The sequence below is a fragment of the Lates calcarifer genome, linkage group LG5, assembly GCF_001640805.2.
Source record: "Lates calcarifer isolate ASB-BC8 linkage group LG5, TLL_Latcal_v3, whole genome shotgun sequence".
Classification (NCBI taxonomy): Eukaryota; Metazoa; Chordata; class Actinopteri; family Centropomidae; genus Lates; species Lates calcarifer.
The window spans coordinates 25,838,508-25,862,146 of NC_066837.1; the positions used below are offsets into that span (position 1 = coordinate 25,838,508).

The 23,639-nt window shown below is 40.9% G+C and overlaps 2 protein-coding genes across 2 annotated transcripts; both read right to left on the minus strand.

Annotated features, from left to right (window-relative positions):
* Window positions 1–1,228: 1,228 nt before the first annotated feature.
* elf2b (E74-like factor 2b (ets domain transcription factor)) lies at window positions 1,229–18,260 on the minus strand. Its single transcript, XM_018701024.2, is given in 12 exon segments — window positions 1,229–3,357; window positions 3,497–3,674; window positions 3,790–3,974; window positions 3,976–4,207; window positions 4,306–4,501; window positions 4,635–4,721; window positions 4,940–5,131; window positions 5,378–5,491; window positions 10,575–10,830; window positions 10,964–11,107; window positions 15,111–15,242; window positions 17,999–18,260. Coding segments are annotated over 10 exon segments (2,136 nt in total). The 5' UTR covers window positions 11,039–11,107; window positions 15,111–15,242; window positions 17,999–18,260; the 3' UTR covers window positions 1,229–2,736.
* Window positions 18,261–18,634: 374 nt separating this feature from the next.
* Window positions 18,635–22,304, minus strand: LOC108900129 (fibrous sheath CABYR-binding protein-like). Its single transcript, XM_018700987.1, has 2 exons — window positions 21,416–22,304; window positions 18,635–19,455 (listed from the first exon to the last, which is right to left on the minus strand). Exons 1-2 carry the CDS (start codon window positions 22,269–22,271, stop codon window positions 19,418–19,420), a joined length of 894 nt encoding a protein of 297 aa, XP_018556503.1. The 5' UTR covers window positions 22,272–22,304; the 3' UTR covers window positions 18,635–19,417.
* Window positions 22,305–23,639: the final 1,335 nt, after the last annotated feature.

Here is a 23,639-nt window from a genome sequence, read left to right on the forward strand (position 1 = left end):
AGCACGTCTTTCCAGAAAAAAACGAATACAATGTCTTTGTTACTCTGAAAAGCTAATGGCAGAAAGAAGAAATAGTCCCTAAAACTTTTCATTGCTTTACAAAGGAGTATTTTTAATAATTTGGGGGAACTGGCCCTTTAAAGATTACTTACTCTATTCATTCTAGATAATGGGTCCTCTAAATGACTGATAAGTACAAATCTAACGCAAAGGAAATGTTATTCCCACACAGTTTCAGAGCTGTGAATGTCATCATACTGTATAAAGGACAAAGGCTACCAGATCACTTCTTGCAATATTGACTGTGAAAGTGCCCAGAACTTTTGCCATTAGGAGGGGGAATGAAGACTATCCCATGGCCAGGCACTGAAGTCCCTACACAGTATCAAAGAACACCACAGTCCCACAATGGTACTGTTTGTGTTCATCTACCATCTGCTGAGACATTGTACTGTATGTGCTCTGGAACTAACAGTGCTGTTCACTGATGTCATTCAGGAAAGACAGAGTGAGGAAATACATACAGCATACGGTGCTGGATTATAACACTTTCACTCTTTAACATTTTGGGCTTTCCAATTAGCCTTGGCCTGTGGGATTTCCTGACCTGACCTCGACCTGACCTGACTTGATCAGCATTTTTTGTTAATATGTATTTTAGATTTCAGAGATTATTTATGATTTGATACATAGTCCATTTTGCAGAAAGTGAGATATCTGACAACATGCTTACTCGCTATTCTCTGGATGAATAACATCAGTCAATCATGCCTTGGACACAGGTCAGACACCACAGGACAAAAAGTACCTTATGCAACACCTCATTTTTGTAGATCTCATCTGTGTTGACCAGCATCTATATCGAGCTTCTTTTCGCCTACAGTGTAACCGAACATCACCTGGTCAGGTCAAACTCTGATCAGTCTAATCACAGGGAAGTGATTTATCTTTGTCGAGGGACAGAAGCAATCTGTGAACTCAAGCACCCAGATGGTAAAATGTGCCAAGTAACCACAGAACCAGTCTGCACAGTCTGTGTCCTGCTGATTCACTGAAAAAGTAAATGTTATCACTGATTAAAAATGAGGTCACCACCACAAGGATTTCAATTTATAAATAAATGTAGGGCACCATTCCTATTTTATCTTGAATAACTGCAGATCATGTATGAAAAAAGTGTGAGGTAACATTTACAAACATCAGCTTCAGAAAAACAAAACGCGAAGTGTCGCGTCTCAAATGTCTCTTTATATTTCAGTAAAATCTACTTTAATACACTTTGAAACAAGAGTACAACAAAATAGAATATACTTCAAATGTTGAATATAAACAGTTCAGTCTGAACACAAACATCTTTCTATTGTCCCTCTTTTTAGATAAAAAATAAAATAATGAAATGTAGAGCCAAAATGGCACAGACTGTTCTGACAAATTGTTTTAAGGGTGAAGTAAAATGACCTGGGATCCACAGTGATTCATTTTCCGCAACCATTTTGCATAACTTGTGATTTTCAATGCCTCTTTTAAAAAAATGTAAATAACTGATTCATCTCATTTGTGATTTGAGTGTAAACACACTGCTACTACTTCTTGGATTCTTTTCTTTCTGAGTCATGGCAGCATGCATGGCTCTGAGTCCTGTTCTTGGCATTTCCATGCAGCTGGACTGTGTCAGGTTGTGAAGAGGAGAGCAAACAAAAAAAATATATATACTGAGACATCGCCAAGATCCTTTTGTCAAATACATGTGAAGCCTAGAGATTTTCCTAGATGCTGGAAGACACACTGCAAGCAATCTGGTCACTGATCTACAACATGTTACCATTTCTCCGTATGAGCATTAACAGCCTGTTAGACAGAGGAGCTAATGATAAAGACAAATATTAGATTCCCTAGTTTCAATAATACTGTGCTTGGTACAAGGTATCAAAACACAAAAACAAATTTTAGCTTACTGTTCAGACAATATATGAAAAAGAAAATTAAAATTAAAATCTAAGGCTGTTCTGTTAACTTTAGCTCCATAAACTGTATAGTAGAGATATATATAAATATGTACATACACAACCATTTTCTGTCTGATATCGACCCTTGTCAAAGCTTCTGTCAGCTTCTGCCTCTCTCTCTCATGTAGCACCACCCATACTTGATCTGCACAGTGATATAAGTAAAAAAAAAAAAAAAAAAATTAAGTTGCTGGTTTTAACATCCATAGAGGCAAAATTAGAAACAAATGCTTTCTACAAAAGTTTCATTACACCCCCCAACACTCGTTTTTTAAATGTGATAGTTCACATTTTGGTTGGTTGTAATTATTTGCCTTGTTTTGTAGTGTTTCAGCTTTTTTTTTTTTTTTCAAGGTTCTTCCCAATCTGAGTCAGTGATAGCGATCCATTTAGAAGGCATCAATTGTAGTGATCAAGGTTGGTCCCTTCACCTTTCCCAACAAGTCCCTTTGAAGTCTGTGTGTATTCCTATGTTGCATGGTGCAGTTTGGGCTCCAAACACAACACTCAGAGGTTTCAGTGTGGTTGTGAAGGAGAGCGACTTAGTACAGTTTAAGTCGTAGGCAGCAACAGGGAAGGTGTGAAGACAGGTTGAGGACTAAAATCAGACCTTCAGGAGTCTTTAAAGTCTCACAGACTACTGCTGGTTGTTATAAGAGTAAAAATGACTTCAGACAAACTAACCCTCTCTGGCAGAGGGGGAAGATGGGTACTGGTAAATGTGCACACTTTAACACTCAGGCTCTTCTGTCTTTATCGTCACATCTGGTGTTTCCAGTTTGATTACCACCTCAGCGTCCACGGCCTCTGTTTGGACATTCTGGACAGTTCTGGGGTTCGCCTGGTTCTGCTGGACCGCCACCGGCACATGCACAGCCTGGACCTGGACCCCCGCGGCCTTCAGCTTCTCCATGGCGACCCCTCCAGTTGCAGGTGCTCCTATCACCAGCTCTGAGCCATTGATGACACCGCTGATGATGCGAGGCTGCGCAGTCACCGTCTGATTGGCTGTCGACACCGTTACCACCCCGGCCCCGCTGCCGATGCTTCCCGGCTGCGACACCACCAGAGTCTGCTGCTGTGCCTGCGTCGGCACGGTGAGTCTCATCACTTGCGTTCCCGGGGCAACGCTGACCGGAGCCAGGGCCCGGACGGTCAAGGGGCTGCCGAGGAGGCTGATGCCCCCAGGGGAAGCTCCGAGGCTGGGCTTGTTTGTGCCTGTGGAGGTCTGGAGCTGACACTGAGCTAACTGGTGGGCTGGGATTGTGATGATCTTGGCCAGCTGGACCGTGATCTTATCTCCATTCTCTGCTGTGGCTGGGACCATGGTGGGGATAGTCTGGATCACAACCTACATGAAAAAGTTCATAAAACTTGACTAAGAACTTAGTAATACCACACAGAAAGTAATTTAATACCTATTTCATGACCATACCGACCACAATATGGACAATAAGTTATTGTCCACAGTTATTTTCACATGTACAAACCTTCTGTTGTGAGTTGGTGTTACCAGCAGCAGCACTGATAGCAGAGGTGTTGGTGAGGAGGGTGGTGTGGCCGGCTGCCCCTGTTGTTCCTGTCGGCTGCTGCACAGCAACTGTTGAAATCTTCTGACCCAGTGATGTTGTCATGACAACAGGCACCTGCATAGCCACGCGCACCGTCCTGCAGATGAGAGGTGAGACAGCACAGAGAGTCAAAGGTCAGCACTTACTGTTAGGGAGAAATGCCAACATTTGCATCAGCTCTGAACGTCCTCATCTCTCTGTGGGAGTCTAACCTGGGACCAGTGGCATTAGGGATGATAGCTGTGTGAGACTGCTGGGTCTGACTCCCATCTGGCGCAGCAGAAACCGTCACTATCCGCGGAACCCCCGACGCCACTGCCGCGCTGCCTCCTGCTGCCGTCTTGCTTCCTGTAGCGATGGGAGCCTGGACCATGTTGGCTCTGTTTCCACCCCGCAGGAATGTTGGGCTTCTTGGAGGACGATAGCTCGGTCGCCTGGAGCAGCATGTCCGACGATGGCGGTGGCACTCGCTCATAGGACGCGGCGGTGTCTGAGCCGATCAGATCATCGGGGGCTGCCATGTCTGCCTTGTCATCGTCAATGATGACTATGTTTTTGGGCATCTCTTTGAACTGGTAAACCAGCCGCTGGCCCTCTACTTTGGCGAGGATGCCGCGCTGGTAGTAATATCTGAGGAAAAGAAGATTATCAGAAGTTATGATATTCCCAAAAACACAAATAATAGAAAACAATTTGAAATCTCCCTCATTAACTCACAGACTCCTCACCTGAGTGCCCGTCCCATGGTCTCATAGTTCATGTCTGGCTTGTTCTTGTGTTTGCCCCACAGCTTGGACACAGCCTTTGAATCGACCAGTTTGAAGATGCCTTTCTCCCTCTGGGTCCACTTGATGTACCTGGGACAGGTGTTTTTGTCCTGGAGTAGATCCAGCAAGAACTCCCATAGGTAGGTTGTACTCCCTGCTGGAAATCAAAGTAAATTCAATGCAGTGCTGAATGCTAATCCTTCTTCATCCGAGCATAACACAACAAACAGCTGGATTTAATGTTTAAACCTATGACATTGATAGCCAGTGAAATCACTGCTATGAGTTACCTTTTCCTTCTCTTGGCTTCTTCTTGATGCCGAGGTCTGGTGAGCCATTGGAAATAGCTGACTGATGTGTCTTTGGCTTCCGTCCAGCTACAAAGGGAAACATTTTACAGAGGATTTTATAATTTCTTTCAGTGCAGTGGACTCAAACATCACCGACCTATGATGCTCGGTAAAAAACAACCACTAGGTGGTGCTGTTGGTTACTTTGTTCAGTGTAATCAACTGTGAAACTTCAGGTTTTGGTTTAAGGTATGGTTAATCACACAACTCACAGATGTTTTTGACTACAAGATGTTTTTGTCTACCTCTCCTTTTCCTGACAGGCTCGTGGTCAGGTTCTGGTTCTGGACCCTCCTCCAACAGGGTGACCATCTCCTCATCTTCCTCCTCGCAGCAGTCTTCTGTCGATATCTCCACCTCTGTTTCTGCAATCATGTCAGGACGCATAGCAGCATGGAGGAAGTCTGGTGTTGCTATGCATGGTGGGATAAAAGCTTCTGGATGTAGGAGAAAGTGGAGAGAATTTTAATTTCATGTTATTAAAAGTTTGATAAAAGTTTCATTGATGAGAAATTTGACTGTAGTTTTGTGTTTTGTGTTGAGTTTAAAGCAAACATATATACACATATGAAGAAAATTATATTGTCTTTTTTATGAAACACTATAAAAAGCAGCTTCAGGTGTAAGCTGTTCTAAACTGTGTAAATACTTCTTTTCCTGTCTTATTAGTTTGTGTGTGTTACCTGGACTACGATCCTCTCTGAGGCTGGAAGGTGAATCCATGCGAAGCAGAGCCTCTGCAGCCTCAATGGTTTTGTCAGAGCAGTGGACACTGGTGCCATGGACAGAAGCCTCCACTGAAACACACACACACACACAAAATCATTTAGCAAATATTTTAAGAAAAATAAAGTTACAGTTTGAGCCCAGTGGAGTCTGTTTCACAACAACACATGAGTTCCACTTTATCAACCCCACAGGAAAAGCCTCTGTCCTGCTGACAGACATTTCAACAGGATCTTATGGTCTGTTTTTAGTCTTTGTTTATCCAAACAAAAAAGAGTCCAAAGTTTTTAACAATTATTTGTAAATTCTTTCACAGTATTAACACAGTGCTGTACATGCTGTGAACAACATGCAACTATATGGCGCCCCCTAGTGAAAAACCAAATTGCTTTTGGGACACAGATATGGCATTTTCAGAAGGCAACACATTCACTCTGATGCAGAAACTGTATGACTTGATGTAAAGTACAACCTTCACAGTAGGAAATGTCCTTATTTTCTTGTGTCTTAGTGTTTATTTAATCTTCACTTTTTTCCTCTGCACCTTTACCTCTTAAAAGTTAAAAGTTGTAAGATACCAGGTTGTTTAAGAATATCTGTGTGCATGCACTCACATATGGCAAGGCATGACAGGAAAAGACACAATGCTGTTTAATTCTAAAATGGAATTCAGTCTGTTGTAAAAGAAAGGGTACGTGGGACCCTGGAACCCTGAGAAGGATCCCAGGGCACCTGCTGTTGTTGTCAATCACTGGTGGGAAACACGAGATCTTGTTCCACCCTGCTCTGTCCATGTTTGGCTATCTCACTGAACTGAACTGACACTGCATAGGGGAGAGAAATGGGCTATCTTTAGATTATCCCACTCATTCAGTCCCTCTCACAAACAAACAGGACTGCTGGTGGCCATCACAGCAGACCCTATAGCCTGCTGAGCTGCCCTTGAAACCAGGCAGCTGTGCTGCAATGAGACCACCAAAAGGTGTGAGACCAGAGAGCTGCAGCTGGGCTTGACCTACACAGGCACATATAGAAACTGTGGCCATTTCAAGGCTGTCTAAATTGTTAGGATTGTGATTTATAATAAATTATTGAATGATAAAAATGAGGAACATCGCGATTTTTAAAAATAAATAAGCACTACGCGTGCGTAATTTTATCTTTATATATCACAATAAATAGTTATTATTACATAAACTACTATGTAAAGGCGCCAAGAATAGCCGCTAGCCCGACAAAAAGTAGTGCTGCCTCCGATGACTTCCGTGTTTACACTTATCATCCTTTCCCTCCAGTTCTCTTCGAGGAAGCTCACAAATCCTCTTGTCACTCAAAAACCGCCTCGCCTCCTATTCGCTCATTCTCCGATCAACAGCCCGCCCCCGGTTAAATCTGATTGGACGTCTGCTGACGTTTTAAGGCATACCGCACGCCATTGAAGTAAGGGGCAGGTCAATCAAAGGTACGCCCCACCCCCTCACATAAACAATTGCTTCCGCCATCGAAATGGGACAAAATACTTTTGAATATCGAGATTAAAGACAAGTGGAAACGAAGCCATGTTTACAAAACAATTCGTGCATTCAAACAAAAGGAAATCACATAAAATGTATATTTGGCAGGTCAGTGTGGTCGAAGACTGAAGCCGCTCTTGAAACAAGTACAGGGAAGAAAGCGAGTGAGCCAGGCCGTCCCACGCTTCAGTCACACAGAGCACAACACGATAACGGAAACCATCCAACAAATATATCACAACCTTTGACATGAGAAATGTGTACTGTGGGCTCGCTAAAGCTAAAAATCACAATAATGCCAAATTAGATAATTACCTTTTAAGGCTAATGGACTGTTATTCAGGGACGAGATTATTACTGCAGATTACTCCTACAAACGGAACAAACTAAAGCCAACCACGACTAAATACTAACACACGCGTCAATTACAATGCTAACAAAGATGATATATGACTATGTGTACCGGGTTTATGCTAGTAAAAATAAACCCACATGTCCTTCCGACTCAGACAGCGTGGCAAAGACGTAGGAAAGACAACATATTTACACTTCCTGGTTGTGCAGAGCCGATCTGCAAACCGTTATTCTACAGCCCACTGCAGTGAGAAAAATCTACTCCAGCATGCAAAACACACTTCGTGCAGATAACTATCTAACTGTGCAGACTGGCAGCCCCTACGAAAGTTTTTCTCCTCTTAAACTGGGTTTGATAAACCGTGTAACAACGCCATGCAGGTTGCTACCAAGGTGATCACTTCCTGATTGCCCTCCATTACTTCAGGACACTCCTCAGCGGACTGAGACGCGGCGGCCGACGTTAAAAACACAAGCTGCGCGTTAACGTTAGCCCCCGTGTCGGAATTCCGACTACATAAAGTTACGTTACCGGCTCTGATGAGTAGATCGAGCTGGTTTGCGTGCCCCTCATGCTGTGAAGTCGCCATGTTTTCCCCTTGCTGCAGATTCACATTGACTTCTCACTGAATTGTATGGGGAGCTACTAGCTCAGATCACTCCGCCGCAAATGGGAAATCTCCTCGATTTTCAACGAGACGCGTTACGATGACCGAAATGTGTTCCTCCGCCGCCGACACAGGAAATCCTTTCTTCGCCCTCCCTCTTTTGCGTAGTGAGTACGTCAAATAAAGCTGTACCGTGATAACTGTTTTTTTATAAACACACGGGGCAAATAAAGTATTACACAACAAAGCTACAGTTTGCACAACGAATTGGTTGTTAAGAACTGTACACAACACAGAATATCTAAACCACTTCTTTTCAGAACAATGAACAACACATGTTTTGTAATGACTGTGATTACTTGTTTGCTACTCTATTTTAAAAACTATGGACTAGGATTACTTCATAGTATGTACTTTGTTGCCTTCTACCTGATTTAAGTAGAGTTTTCATGCAAGCCAAACGCTCTCCTTCAAATTATTAAGACATTTATTAATTTCAGTGTTGGCTTTATTATTTCAATAATTCTAATTTCCTCCTTTTCAATAGATAATGTCCTGTGGGCAGTATAAATAGTAGAAGGCAAAGTTTAAAAGTTGATTAAACAATTATTGGTCAATACTGACTATTAAAGTGTTCAGAATTCAAAAGTCTTATGTCTTATAATCTATGGTCTAATGCAATGTAAAGTGTGTTTCCTAAACAGAATCAGAAGAGTCATAAAACATGACAACTATACAGGACTGTTTCCCACTAATGTGCAGCACATGCAGCACTTGTGTGGTGGAAATGCTTTTTATGCAGCATCTACAGAACTTGTTTTTCTAATCTCTGCACCTGCTCTTTTGTTAGATGTCACTGACATTTTGTCTCTATGGGATTGAAACAGATATAACAATATGAATTATATGAAAGGACAACAACTTTGTATTCATAGTGGGCCAATTTGAACACTCCAGTTCCTTCTCAACTAACAGTTACAATCCATGCTGGTGTGTACCCAGTATCATTACATTTCAAGTTTTACTCCAACAAATTAAATCACTTCATCCATGAGCTTGTGACAGCACATTTTTCATTTGTAACCAGACTTGAAAATAAACTATATTTTTAATTTTTTCTGACAACCAAGCAGATATAAAATACAAAATGGGCAAAACTATGCAGTAATGCAAATACCTTTCCTGCAAATATGACAAATTCTCAATCCTGCTCAAAGATATTTAATATTTAGGTGATGAGCAAATGGAGCTTAGAAATATCATTTGGGACTGAATGAATGAATAAAGCATACATAAATTCAAAATTATATTACCTTCATCTTTCAGTCTCTTTCATACTTATAGTCACTTGGACAATAGTACTATTAAAAAGGATTAATGGATGAATACTGAACTAATCCTGGACACCTTCAGTGTTCATGAAGTAGTGACTTCATGAACACTTCATGAAATATCCACAAGGTGGCAGCATGTGGACACAGAGGTCTGTAACCGTCGCAGACCACACTGGTTAGCGCTGCTGGCAGCAGAATCATGTGACAAATCTGACCAGTTTCAGCTCAACCAAAACAAACAAAAACAACACTTCAGTACACCATCTAACCTCTATAATATACTTCCTATGTGCACAAAATAGGTGTCAGCCTAAGAAGCTTTGAAGTCAGGAGAGAGGAAATAGGAGGCTATAGATGTACATATCAAAAACGGAGGACACAAACAAAGCCAAAACAACAGATTCTCAACACTGGAAAATAAAAGGTGCAGGCACACAAAATCAATATTTTAAGAATTATGGTGGACAGTGTACTAAAACGAATGAGCTAATTTTGATGTGGTGGATTCGGTACCAGGATAAAGTCAGGGCGACAGATGGCTCTGGCAGTGGCACCAGCTGACAATACGTAAATACTTGCTTCTGAAACACATAGCCCATAAATGTGTACAGTGCAACAGTAGCTTACATTTCTTTTTCCTAATAATATGAAAAGTTAGTGGTCCAGAGGAAATGGTAGCTGTGTATCAACAATGGAAACAGTATATAGAAAAGAAACACGTGCCAAATTTCTCAGGATGTAAGGTAAAACGGTAAATCAGGATAGTTAACGGCCAAGGTTTGCTCTGGGCATTCTGGGTTGCAGGGTGTTTCACAGTATTGCGGTATCGCAATTACAGCTCTAAAATGAGTTATTTTGAAATGCCTGGTAAGAAAAACAACTTTTTTCTACTAATAACACATCAGAATAAAATTTAAACATGCAGTCTCTTTCTTAGGTCAGCCTAAACCTGCAGTTCAACAATCTCTGCTCTTCTCCGCTCCCTGACGTAATGTTGGCACAGAGTGACGAGTGCTTTTTTGTGGACCGGGGGGGTGCGTGCCACCTCCCTCTGCCATAATGAACACTGGTAGCCTGTAAACCGGACGGCTAGGGGGGTCGTGTTCATCCACAATGCACGCGACCAGAGGGACTCCTACACTTTATGTCTTTGACGAGTCATTTTAACATGGGAGGTAAACAGCTTATAGCGTAGGAACGGTATAACAGAAAATATTAGTGACCTGACTTTTTCAAACCGTGGTATACTTTGAAACTAGTAACCGGACCATGCCTAATAGTCTTTTTGAGATTATGAGGTTAAATAAATCCAATTTCTGATAAATACAGGTGTATATGCCTCACCTGCCTCCCCTTCTGTCTCCACCTCCTGCTCATCGCCGACTTCCTGCATTGGGTACGCCTCGTCATCATACACCAGCACCTGGGCCGAGTAACTCTGCTCCTCGGTCAGGCTGGCACCAGGTACCTCCTCCACAATGACTGCTGGGTAGTCGTCAGCCTCTTCTCTGTCCTGCACGTCTTCATAGGCCTCCTCTGCTTCACACTCGCCTTCCACCTCCCCTTCCAGGTCCAAATCCACCTCGCTCTCTCCCTCCTGCTGGGGAAAGGGAGTGAGGGACAGAAGAGAGCAAGACAATCAAAAACAACAAGTTTACAATCAGAGCTAATTAGGAACAAATTAGGTAAGAAATAAGAGAAGGCAGTGTTGTTTCTGCTTGTGTCCAACCCACCTGCTGGAGGTCCTCTTCCGCTGCGACATACTCCACCACTGTCCCACCAGTGTCGACCAGCACCACTGAGGTCATGACTCATGCTCCCCAGGGATCACGCAGCCACAGCAATTTGCCACAGCTCCTCTGTCTAGTGGCCTCCACCTGTATGGCGATGGCCCCCAGAGAGACAAGAAACATTTGGTAAAGAAAATTTTTTAAAACAACAAATTATGTAACAAAATAATAATATACGAGTAGATTTTGTGTGAACTAAAGTTAGCCTATTTCCCTATTCACGACAATCAAGGCAGGTCTACGAGTCTCAGAGTTGCGGATGTCTAGCTGACGTCACTGCAACCTGATAAATTCTTTATAAAATCAAAGTTATCAAATCAAAATGTAACAACGCCTTCCTCCATCTGTTCCAACTGTCATCTGAGGTCTCACTGATGGTGCAGGATCTTCTGCATCTCTTTCATCTCTTCCCTTCTGGCTCTGGCCTGCAGGAAGTGCCTGTCTGCTATTACAGGAAGAAATGCACTGACAGGAAGCCAAGTCATTCCCTCAAAACACGCACAGTGTCGAGTGGAAGATCGAGCCAGGGTAGACTGGAGCCATGGTAACAGTTGCTAAGAACCACAGGGCCTACAGTTCCTGTTCTGTGCTGCTCTGCCTGATGACAATAGGATATAAGACAAAGGAAAGGCCGGTGCATGGGGAGGCAGGCAGATAAATAAACGCAGCATGTTGCCATTTAAACCTACTTTTACTTTGCTTAGTTCTTAAAGGGCTGGCTTGGCCACTGGCCTGCTGGGACTGGATACATTCTTCCAGTGGTGAGAACACAGCTTTCAAAATGGAATGAAAATGAATAAAAAGTAACTTAAGGTGTCAGTGAACTTCAGACAAAATGGTTGGTGAATCATCAAACAAGTGTCTGAAATCCCCTCCTGCCAAATCTTTGCAACAGCAGAAGCAACCATTCACTAAATCTTTCCCTAGAACAGCAGTGTACATAGGGCTGTATTCAGGCAGATATTCCATATATCCATAGAATAGTATGGAAGGTGGTAATTTTTCTGGCGTTTCCAAAATCAATAACACAAAAGCAAAACCCAACCATTCAACATTACTGGCGGGGTTACAGGATACAACTATCTCAGAGTTTAGGCTAGTATTAGCTGTTGCTCTTTATTGGATGTGGGGAACCTCATTTAAACTCATTTTCAAGCAGCAATATATTTACCAAAAAACACTGGTTAGCCCTCAGTCTAAAAGCCATTTCACATGGCATTAAGAGCAAAACACACAGTTTGAAAATATGCAAACTATAAGCCATAAATCTGACCTCTATCTTGCATGTCCATGTACCTTACCTAAGCCAAATGGAGTCATGCTGGAATAAAGTCTGATCTTAAATTTTTCCATATTATACTATGTAATACCTCTACCCCACAGTGCATGAACAATGCTACTTCTCTATTTCCATGTCTTCTACACGAATCATCTGTTACAATGCTAATTTTTGCTTAGGACATACAGCTTTAGCCTCAGTCTTTTAATGTGATATCATGTATGCAGCTATTAAGTGCATATTTAAGATCAAAGAGTTTTCATTTTAAAACATGCCAATTAACAGTCAAGAAACAATAAAAAGTCAATCAGACACAATGTTTTTAACCAACTCATGGAGATCATATCAATTTTAATAAGCTAGTTTGTTCCACTAGAGACTCTCTCATTTAATGAGAAGCTGCTTTTGTCTATCTGTGTCTGGAACTGAAGAATTTTGAGGAGGTAAATATGCCCCTGTTTTCATTGCAAACTACGTATATGCCCTACAACAATGAAAAGCTCAAAAGGCATAGTGACAGTTACTAAAGGTGACGGGACTTAGAACACTTCCAGTGGTGATGGGTTGGATGTATGGAGGTGACAGGGCTTGAAGTTCTCCCTGCAAGCTCAAGCTCTTTTTTCAAGCTTCACACAACTACTTCCACCACTTTTCACGTGAATGACTTAACACAACACCATGAATGAGGAGAGATTGTCTGAAAGTGTACATCATTATTCCTCTTAGTCCAATCCTCACATCTCTGTCCTCTCTATGACAGCAGGCATTTCACTCTGGCTTCAAGTGTGGCTGTTCAGAACAGCTATAAACACTTTTGCCTTTAGATGTTCAAACAACACTTGTTTATTTGAAGCATGCTGGGCCTTTTATTTTCAACATAAACAGTTTCCCAAACAGAACAAACTCCATTCTCCTCCAGAACCACAGCACCTCCCCATTTATAGTCTTATATACCCTCTGCTTAAAGATAATCCTACACAAAAATTCTTTCAATTCTTCAGTAGGCACAAAGACAAGGATTAGGAATGACTCTTTCTCACTGACACTTTAATCTCTCAGCATTTTTCAGTGCACAAGCAGTAACTTATTTTAAAATACCCAGAACACAATGTAAAATTAATGCTTGATCCAGGGTATTTTTAATTTTGTACAAACCTACTGGAGCCGCCTGATCATACAGCATCTTCTGACATGGAGTGTACGAGCATGTGCTCAGTTACTCTAACTGCTGTATAATAGATGAACTGTGCCAGGCCAGTGTTCCCTCTGCTACTGAGACCAACATGCTGTCAGCTCAGATGGAAACCCTCTGTTCAATTATTAAAACGCATACAACACACTGTCATCTGAGTTGTATGTACTGTTTCTGGTGCAGTCCCAGAAAATCAGAACAGGTTGACACTTTGTGCTACCAAGTTTCTTTTCTGAAGTTAAATTGTAAAGACCACAGAGGAACAGGCAATCTGACTCCAATTTCCATTGTAAATCACCCATTCTAAATTAGTTTGAATATTTCATGCTTCACCTGTTATTCCATGCTTCTTGCTCTCTGGCACAGAAACAGGCTCACCAAAGACAGGTGTGCACATATCCTGTGGTATGTGCATTATTTTACTGTTAAACTGACAGCAGTTATTATGTAAGTTCATGGAAGAGTTGGAGATTGTGACACACTGGGTTTTTGTAATCTATCCAGCCTATCTCTCCTTTCAATAGAAAGCGAGTTAGACAGAGATTGAAAGGGAGTGTCAAAGTACAGAGTTCGGTATGTGGTACTGTATGTTTCCCCTTGGTCAACAGAATGATTTGGCATTAAAATGGCAGCACAGATCTCTCTGGATCAGCCTGAGCAAAAACTTTATTTTCACCCACTAAGAGAACATTCATCTTTGTAGACAAATGCAGACCCTCCGACAACTGCATAATACAAGGGGCAGTGTCACATGGAGTATGCAACATGCTTACTGCAGGGAGAGTTCTGAAATGAGTGAATCACATGTGCACACACAAAGGCAAACAGAGACAAAATCCGTTAGGAGCTGAGTCTCTTAAACAGGACTTGCAGGTTTGCGTTGAACAAGTATTACAGGACCTGCTGGATGACTGTGAGCACGTGGCTGCCTTGATGGTTCTCAGCTCAAACATAAATGAGTCAAGAACTTGCATTATTACCATTTAAACAAATCATTTCATTTGGAAACTACCCGCAGATACTTGTCACGTTACAAGCAGAGGAATTAATTGTTTTATAGATCAAAACACAGTCACAGCAGTCCATCAATGTGACCTTTTCACTCCTTTAAGTTAGCTACTAGTCATGTTGGTATTCTAGGAATTTTAAGTATTACTGCTGCAATGAAAAGAATTCTGGACAAGAGATATAGCTACATGCTTTAGCCATAAGTGACTGAGTTCACTTTTAACTTTTGATTACCAGGATGACAAGTAGTTTGATTCTATTACAAATGTTGCTTTGGTTCATGGTGAGTCAGTAGCAGTCTCAAGACTTAACAAGATACAGCATAGTCATCCTGACAGGCAAACTTTCCCACGACGACATCCCAACAAACACATGAAAACTAAAAGGAAAAAAGTACAAACTTGCCTTGTCACAGAAAAGTCCATGTGACTCATATTGTAGGCTTGAATCTTTACTTGTCTGCTGTATAAAAATCCACAAAGAGACAAGGAGGAGAACGAAAGAATGGGTTGTGCTGCCTTGCCATGGTGGGATAAAGTAACATAACTTTTTCTGTATCCTTCTCTGTCTCTCTCTCTCTTTTGCTTTCTCCCTGTCTGACTCTCCCACACCTCTGTCTGACATCCATCCATCCATCTGGCCGTCCATCTCCTCTCCCTGCCTGCATGCTCGCTTGTCTGCCTGTTCCCTGGGTGGAAGGAACCTCTCAGAGCGACTCAGCACTTCTCAGACCCTGCCCTGAGCTGAGCTCAGATCACATGACAAGGGTGGAACACACACACACACATACACAGAAAAACAGAGAAACACACACACACAGAGTCACATGATCTTTCAACAACAGAGCTTTTGTTCCAAGTAACTGGGGCCGCTGGTAAAGATACAACGCCCTGCCTTGTGCCCTGCCCTGCCCTCCTGCAGTACACAGACATACACACTGATGACACAATGAGCAAATACATCGCAGAATTTACTTGACATCAACCCAGCCCATACACACACATTTTACTGTAACTCAGTTGCTACAATGTCGTCCTTGATCTGTGTTATTTCTCCCGTGACCCTAATGCTAGTTTCTTGTGACTCATTTTCACTGCTTGGAAGGTTTTAAGATATTTATTAAAACTGGTCTTGGGGCCCAAACTTCTGAAATGTTTGTTCTACAATATAAGTTATGGTGATGTCTAGTATCTCACTGGTGACATTTTGAAGAGGAATGGGTGAAACCATCATGAAAACACACTAGAAAGGCAACAAACTGCATACTAACAAGTAATCTACAACTAAACTAAATTAACTATATCATCATATAACCAAGCGTTGTCTATAAGATACACCAGATTCTTTGGCCTCAATATGTCAATAGTTTGGTAAAATTAGCCTTTTACATGATGTAGTTGGAAATGATTATTCTTTGCCTTCTGATACTTTAAATAACATAAACCGTTTCCATCTTAGTGTCAAGTGCTTTCATGCAAAGGTAATGCATTAACAAAGAAACTCTTTACATTGTAAACATGACATGAATGCCACATTAAACCTTAGTTTAATTGGTGATATGACTTGGTATAATGTTACTGTACACTACTTACAGTAAGTGGTTCAGAGTTGTTATAGAGTTACAAAAAATTATTATTTTGATATTGATTAATCTACATTTTATTTCCCCAATCACTGATGTTTATCAGTAAATAGCAAAGAGTTTAAAGTGTTTTGTTTGACCAGCACTACAAAACTCAAAGATATTTTGCAACGCACACTAAGAACAGCAGAAAACATTTTCTTTTGAGAAGCTGGAACCAGTGAATTTTATGCAATTTTTGCTTTAAAAAGTACAACATTTAGTAATTATACAATAACAAAAATTGTAGAATCATTTTCGATTGATCCACTAATTGTTTCAGCTACAATATGTCATGACCACCACTGCACTCTTCAACATACACACTACAAGCTTCCCTTTGTAACATCCAAGCCCAACATTTGTGGTTTCTTTCTATCAGCACTCTCTCTCCTCTCCTATAACCCATCAAACGACCATCTTCATGGCACCAGTCCTTGGACTCAGTGTCTGTATCTGGTCTTTTCTCAACAAGCCTCTCATGATTTAGCTCCAACACTCAGGGACGACTGTGGCCACCCAGCAGAAACCTTCAGACCACAGCTCAACTGTTAGCTAAGACTGCAGGATATACCAGCTGAGCAAAAGGCAGCCTGGTCAATAATTTACTGGTACTAGACACTCAACTTAAGCTCACACTGGAGACAGCAGGTCCAGGCCTCTGGCCTCTGTTCACTAAACAACACAGCTCAAAACTGTAAATTCCAGCAGCCCATGGACCTGTAACTAAAAAAATAATAATACTGTGCGACACCTGGACATTGGATGATGCTCTTTCATAGTGTATTCCAAAATAGTATCCACAGGTAGATAAGGATTATATAAACTATAAGAGGAACAATTCAATGTTTTTCATACATCAACCATAAGTTGAAAGTTATACTCTGTTAATCATTTGAGTAATTTTAATGTAATTTTTATTAAAATGTCCAAAAAGCTCACCAAGTGATGATTTTCCTTCCAGTTGACCAATTTTAAGACACTGAGTTATTTGCCATTATTATTATTTGTCATTGTTTTTTCGCAAACACTCCAACTAAATTACATGAATGTCAAGTAAAATACGGAGAGAAGTAAATCCTTGCACCAGCAGTTAACTAATTTAAATTTTCAACGAGTAGTGAAAACATGGAAAAATCTATTTACAAAGTCTCACCAATGTGACAGCATGTCACCAGCATCAATGGCCTATTTATCACCACCTGTTACTACATTATATTGCAGGCTAACAATACCATGCACTCACTTGCTATCCAACAAAACCTATGTAGTTTCTGTGTGTTGACACTAATCTTGTTTGCTTGTGGTAATACCTCTGACACATAAAAAAGTAATGAGGTCAGATCCAAGATCAAAGTTGATTACAACAGTAAGAGTGTGACAGGCATGTACAGCCACTTACAGGGGGAATTCACTGTTGCGATGGTACCTTTGCTCTTCAGACCACCTAATCTTATCAATGAATTGTCAGCCAGCTCTGTCTTTATTTACATAGTTATTTCACAATAGTATATTACCAACTGGTCACGAAATGTTGTACTACAAGGCGCATTACAAGAATATTAATTTATGAGAACACGTCGCACACAGGCGGCTGCTGAATAGAAACAGAAACTGAATAATGACATTAACTTAGCTACCGTTAGCTAGCTGAGTTAGCACTGTGACAAAACCAAGCTGTCAGAAAAGAAACACAACAAACCATGTGGCTAATGCTGGCTAATCAGGTCACCTCACTTACCGTGAAATCCTTCTTTTTGCCTCTCACTGGCAGCCAACTTAGTTAACAGGAGCAGCCTGACGTTAGCTGGCTGGCTAATGGGAGTTTACGCTGTGTGTTTGTGTGTATGTGTGTGTGCGTGTGTGACATCCAATAACCTCTCGCTTCCTCGCTGGACGACTCAGCTCTGCTGTGCTGCTGTCAGGCGGAGAAGTCCCGCTGCTAATGGTAACGCTAGCTAACCTGACGTTAGCTGTCTGTATCCATAATGAGGAGCCGTGGAGCCTGCAGACAGAGAAGTATGAAGACCTCAATGCCCCTGGTGTTTCATGTGGGATGGTAAATGAATAGAGGAGCCGCTGTGTAGCTGCTTCCCTCCCCTGCTAACCGGAGACTGACTCAGTTGTCAGTTTACTCTCCGCTTGTTCAGGCAAATTACACTCATGACGTCACGGCGTACAATAAACAATCGGAGCTGACCAGAATAAACTCTCACTTTTTATTATCGAGTTAAAAAAAAAAAAAACATGCATTCATTAACGTACACTAATAATAATAATGTAAACTAATACTAGTTATCTGTCTCCACCAAGTGAACTAGGATCACTATAGTACAACTACTATTTAATAGGTTACGGGTTAACACGAGAATCATTTCAAGCACCGCAAAACTGAGTTAGAGTTTATACATGACTTTATTTGAAGCGTCTATGTGAACACATAATCATGACAACACAGACAATATACTTGACTGAAACGAAAGAAAACTCGTAGGGTACATTAAATATTGAATATATTATTATAATATATAGTGAATATATATATGCAGTGCACCGACAAATATATGTAAAACTATGCATCCACCTGCAACTCTCAGAGAATTAGAAGCATGTTACTGTTCAATATATTCATCTAGTGAAAGGGTACAATATCAAGTTATTTCAGTTTGAACCCACTTATAATCTATTCATCAATCTTTCTCTGTTACAGAAGTTAAAATATAGACAACGATAACACAAACATAGAAATTAGATATGCACCAAAATGTGGACATGGTATTGATATCAGTTGATATCAGCCTTAAAATGTCAAATATATATATATCTCACCTGATACAACGATTAAGTTGGTGTCTCAGGAAAAGTATAATGGTCTTAAAATAGTTGTGCCTCTTTGTGCATTTGTACTATGACAAGAGTGAGAAAAATGCATTATTGTTGATATCATTTCAGCAATGCACTACCACATAAAAATCATGGCAGAATTTCTAGATATTGGTACAAACTACTTCTACTGCCTATTATAGCACCTCTAAGACATGTATGTTCTAGTCAACTGGTCATGAAAAGCTTTGCAATAGTGGCACCTAGAGGACAAGAGACATAATGGGAATCATATTTCATAAATGCTAATACAGAATGAACAGAAAGAGAATTTACAAGAAACTCTGTGATAACAACAGAAAGGACACATTAGTTAGTTAAACCTGTGGTTACTTCTCTTCATGTTGTTTTCATGGTTCATCCTCAGCTTGACTGACAGATGGGAGTGTTGTGGAAGGCACGCTGTCTGTCATGTCATGACGGGACGGTCACCACCACCATTGTCTCTGTGGCTGCAACAAAAATCACAGTTCCAGTTTTGTAGAGTAGGAATTCATTAATTGGATGCACACAGCTATATGATTTTGCATCATAGTTGTCCTAGAGTTTAAATAAGTAGAATGGACATTTGTTGTTCAATCAATTTCAAGTGTCAGTGCAATTTAAGGAGAGTTCTGAGAAAAGTATAGGAGTGTATATGAGTCACACTGGCCTCACCAACTGAACATTTCAATGTAGCTGTCTGAGAATAATACTTATCCTGAAGATGTCCATTCTACTATTTCTAGTTCTACACAGACAGCTGTGTCTATAATTATGCTCCTTTTAACTGATTACCTTCTGAACTGCACTATTACATCACTGAGCAGCTTTTTACAGTCCAGACAGACACCTTTGGTTCTGTGGATATAGACAGAAATACATCTGGTGAGAGCCAAATACAGTGTAGACTCTGATTCTGTCATCTTTGAGCACAGTGGTTATCAATTTAGCCACACTGTGTTCTTTATTATGTTTTGTTAATATGGTGTTCAAAAATGAAAATGAATCTAGAAATCTTGTAGCACCTGTCCAGGGTGTACCCTGCCTCTCACCCTATGTCAGCTGGGATTGGCTCCAGCCACCTGTGACCCTTGAGGACAAGCAGTAATGGATGGAGGGCAATCGTGTAGTCCCCACAAGTGCTGTATACTGGTACCCAGTGACAGCACAACTGAGGATAATGGTTGCATTGTCATCTAGTGGTCATCTTCAAGAACAACTGCACTGAGGTCAATTGTAGTGCAGAAACCTCAGAGATTAAAACACCCAGTCCCTGTAACATGCAGATGCACTTAATATTTGATGGAAGCTAGGTCTACATGTTTCTAATAAGGTTTAATGCAGTGGTCTAGTTATTACACCTGCTTTGATAGGGACTGATTAAGAGTCCTTTAATGCATGTCTGTCAATTCTTCAGTGATGTAAATATTGTAAATAGTTACACCTGAGATTAACAAGTCAGTGTGTCTGCTGTGACAAACATTTACTGTGCTGCCATCTAGTGTCCAAAACTCTGACAGATTTGTAATGTCAAACTGTTTTGTCTTCCTGGAAAATAATAATGAAAATCTGATAACACTTTTTAAAATATCATTAATCAATATATTACTTTAAACAAATATTATTTATATATCTATAATATTTGTCAACAATTATAACTTTACCTACCTAGACATATTTAATATTATATCTATAGTCATTCATTTTCTGTTTATCCACCAGCCTCCACATGAGGATTTACAGTTGCTGACAAATACATTAATAAGACTGAATAGCTGCTTACAACTACATTATAATGTGTTATAAACTATTTATTAAATGTTTATATGCTGTTAAACAGGGGCTTTAATTAAAGGCTATAAAGTGGAGTGTAAACCTTCCACACCCTACCCTACTTACCTTAGTAAATTACTTTTCAAATAATACAAGCTGTAACAGTGGATGTAATTAATCTTAAAGATATCAAAACAGGGTTAAAGGTACATTATGTACATTTGGAACATAGCTAATTAACATTTCATGGAATTACATGTGCATTATTGTGATTTCATGAATTTATTAGATGCACACACTTATTTGATTTTACTGTATCATGTTTAAATTCAGATTATCCACTTTTCAGTCTCACAGGCTTGTTTGAGCTATGAAACATGAAAAACAGACAGCTGCAAAAATGGAAACGTTCTTGTGGACTGGTGAATCTATGTTAACATTTCAAGCTAATCTGGTCATTTCTGATTGGTTCTAAGTTAATTCCACTTATATACAAAGTCCCAAACAATTCTCAATTGATTATTAAACAGTGGTGTAGTACTGTAGTATTCTAGATTTAATAAAATGATAGGAATATATATTATGTAGCATTATGTACTATTATGTTAAAATAGGCATGGGGTGTCAACTGTTGACTGGCAGCCTATATGTTCTTACTTTGTCCCTCCACCAGTGACACCTCCTCCTTGGCCTCATGTGTTATATCCACTGCCCCGTCACTGACGAGCTCCCCTCCCAAAGCAGCAGGTGGCACCACCTCCTCTCCAGCTGAAGGAGCAGAGTGGCAGGAGTGGCAGTGCTTTGCCTCATGTACTGGAGCCTTTGATGTAGATTCTGGTTCAGCAGTGGAAAGAACTTCCAGATTGGTTGCAGTGGAGGCTGCCGCCAGCTGAGTCATGTACACAACTGCTGCAGCTTCACTGTGTGTTGACACAACTTCAGGTGCCTCCTCGGCTGAAGCTTCACTTGCTCCCTCCTCCACTGATGTCTCAGCAGCAGGTGTGATCTCCTCTGATGAGGGGGTGGCCTCTTCAGCAGGTGAAACTTCATCAGCTGAATCTTCAGGTGGGGCCTCTGTAGAAGAAAAAGCTTCTTCAGGAGCAGCCTCAGCAACTGGTGCCTCATCCTCATCTCCCACCCTCTCCACTGTGGAGGCTGAGGCTGTAGCTTCCTCAGGAGGAGCCGCAGCTGCTTCCTCCTCCTCTGCTGCAGCAGGAGCAGATGCCACTTCTTCAGCAGACGGAGCTTCTGCAACTTCTACATCAGTCACTCCCTCAGCAGCACTATCCTCTGCAGACTTCAAATCCTCCTCGCTCACTGCAACAGCTGCCTCTTCAGCTGCTTCCTTAGCCAGGACTTCTGGTTCTACCATCTCCAGTGCGGTCTGCAAACCTTTTCCATCTTCCTCTATTTGTTGGACAGTGTTCACCAGACTGGTCTCACCAACAGAAGCTGCTGCGATCTCAACTGTGGAGCCGGCCAAGATCTTCACAGCTGTGAGCAGATCTGGCATAGACTCTGAATCAGGGAAGGAAAACAGGAAATAATAAAGATATTTTGTACAGAAACAACATTCCAATAGCCAATATCCAGTAAAATTGCTTTAACATCAATATAAAAATATCATTTATCAAATATCAAAACTTTAACTGCTATATGATGTGAACTTTCTGTGGGATATTTTATCTGAGGGGATAAAAACCCTCCTGCACCATAACTCTAATTTCTAAATAGCCTTGCTGTAAAGAGAGGAATTATATCTGCTATACACTGTACATTATTTTCTTTATGATACGCAGAGCTATTTTGTATAAATTCCACTTACCTAGACCAGATGTCTACCACTGGATGGTCTATGGTCACCACAGGTTCAAATGCACTACAGGAGACTACAGTTCATGCTCCTTCAACTTTTAGAAAAAGTGTCCTGAGATAGCAGTTATCTTAGATACAGTGTATCTAGTGAGCGTATTGAGAGTATTGGTTGGATAGCACTAAATTTCAATACAGTAGCAGCTAATATGGTTTTAGAGACATTGAATAATCCTGGCGATCTCCACACAGTGTTCACAGATTTTATTTAAATGGCATTTGTGTGTTGCTAGATAGTAAGAACACTGTAATGGGAGTCAGAGGTGTAGTTTGCCACTCACGGTGTCCCATGATGTTCCTGTCTGTCACCCCACCCTGGCAGAACACCAGGACCAGCACCCTAAAAATGAGCACTGTAATCCTGGATTAGTCTTAACGTGTCTGTGAGGCAGCTTGAAACTTCAAGAGAAAACACAATTCAAGCTGTGTACATTTGTAAGCATGTGGTTATTCTAGGATTTTTTTAAACAAGTTTTCTCTCAAAGCTTGTTGAGCAGAACCTGTCACATCCATCTGACAGTCTGTGGCTCTTTTCCATCCATCTTGGCCTGCTGTGTAACATTGTGAATATATTTCCACAAGTTAATAGAGTACATACACTCAGGTGAGGGTAGGTAGATTTGTGTCTCTAGCTTATACATTTTACCTTGTGTTTTATGTTGTTGCATACAAAAACATTATTCTGTGATTTGGAAAGATTTATTTCTATTGAGAAATGCCTGTGATAAAGGGCCATACAATACAACTGACTCAATCAGAAATTATATGAGCATAGTCATGTGTAATGGGCAGAAAACTTCACAAGATCTTTGTCATTCAGTCTTCCACTTGAATGCACAGGAGCATGAACATGCTCAGGGAAGAGGGGTTCTTTTAGGAAAGGAAGCATTTCTACAGAGGAAGGTGTCTCTATATCCACAGCGTAATTACTACAGTATTCACTGTGTCACATTCACATAACACATAAGAGTGTTAAATGTATATAGGCCACAAATTAGCCCTGGAAAGA

Bases quoted from the DNA above. Each gene is read 5' to 3' on its own strand.
- LOC108900129 (XM_018700987.1), bottom strand. From the start codon at position 22,271: ATGCCAGATCTGCTCACAGCTGTGAAGATCTTGGCCGGCTCCACAGTT. The intron at 19,456-21,415 runs GTAAGAACATAT...TTTTTGTTGCAG, and splicing joins GTCACTGGTGGAGGGACAAA to CCACAGAGACAATGGTGGTG.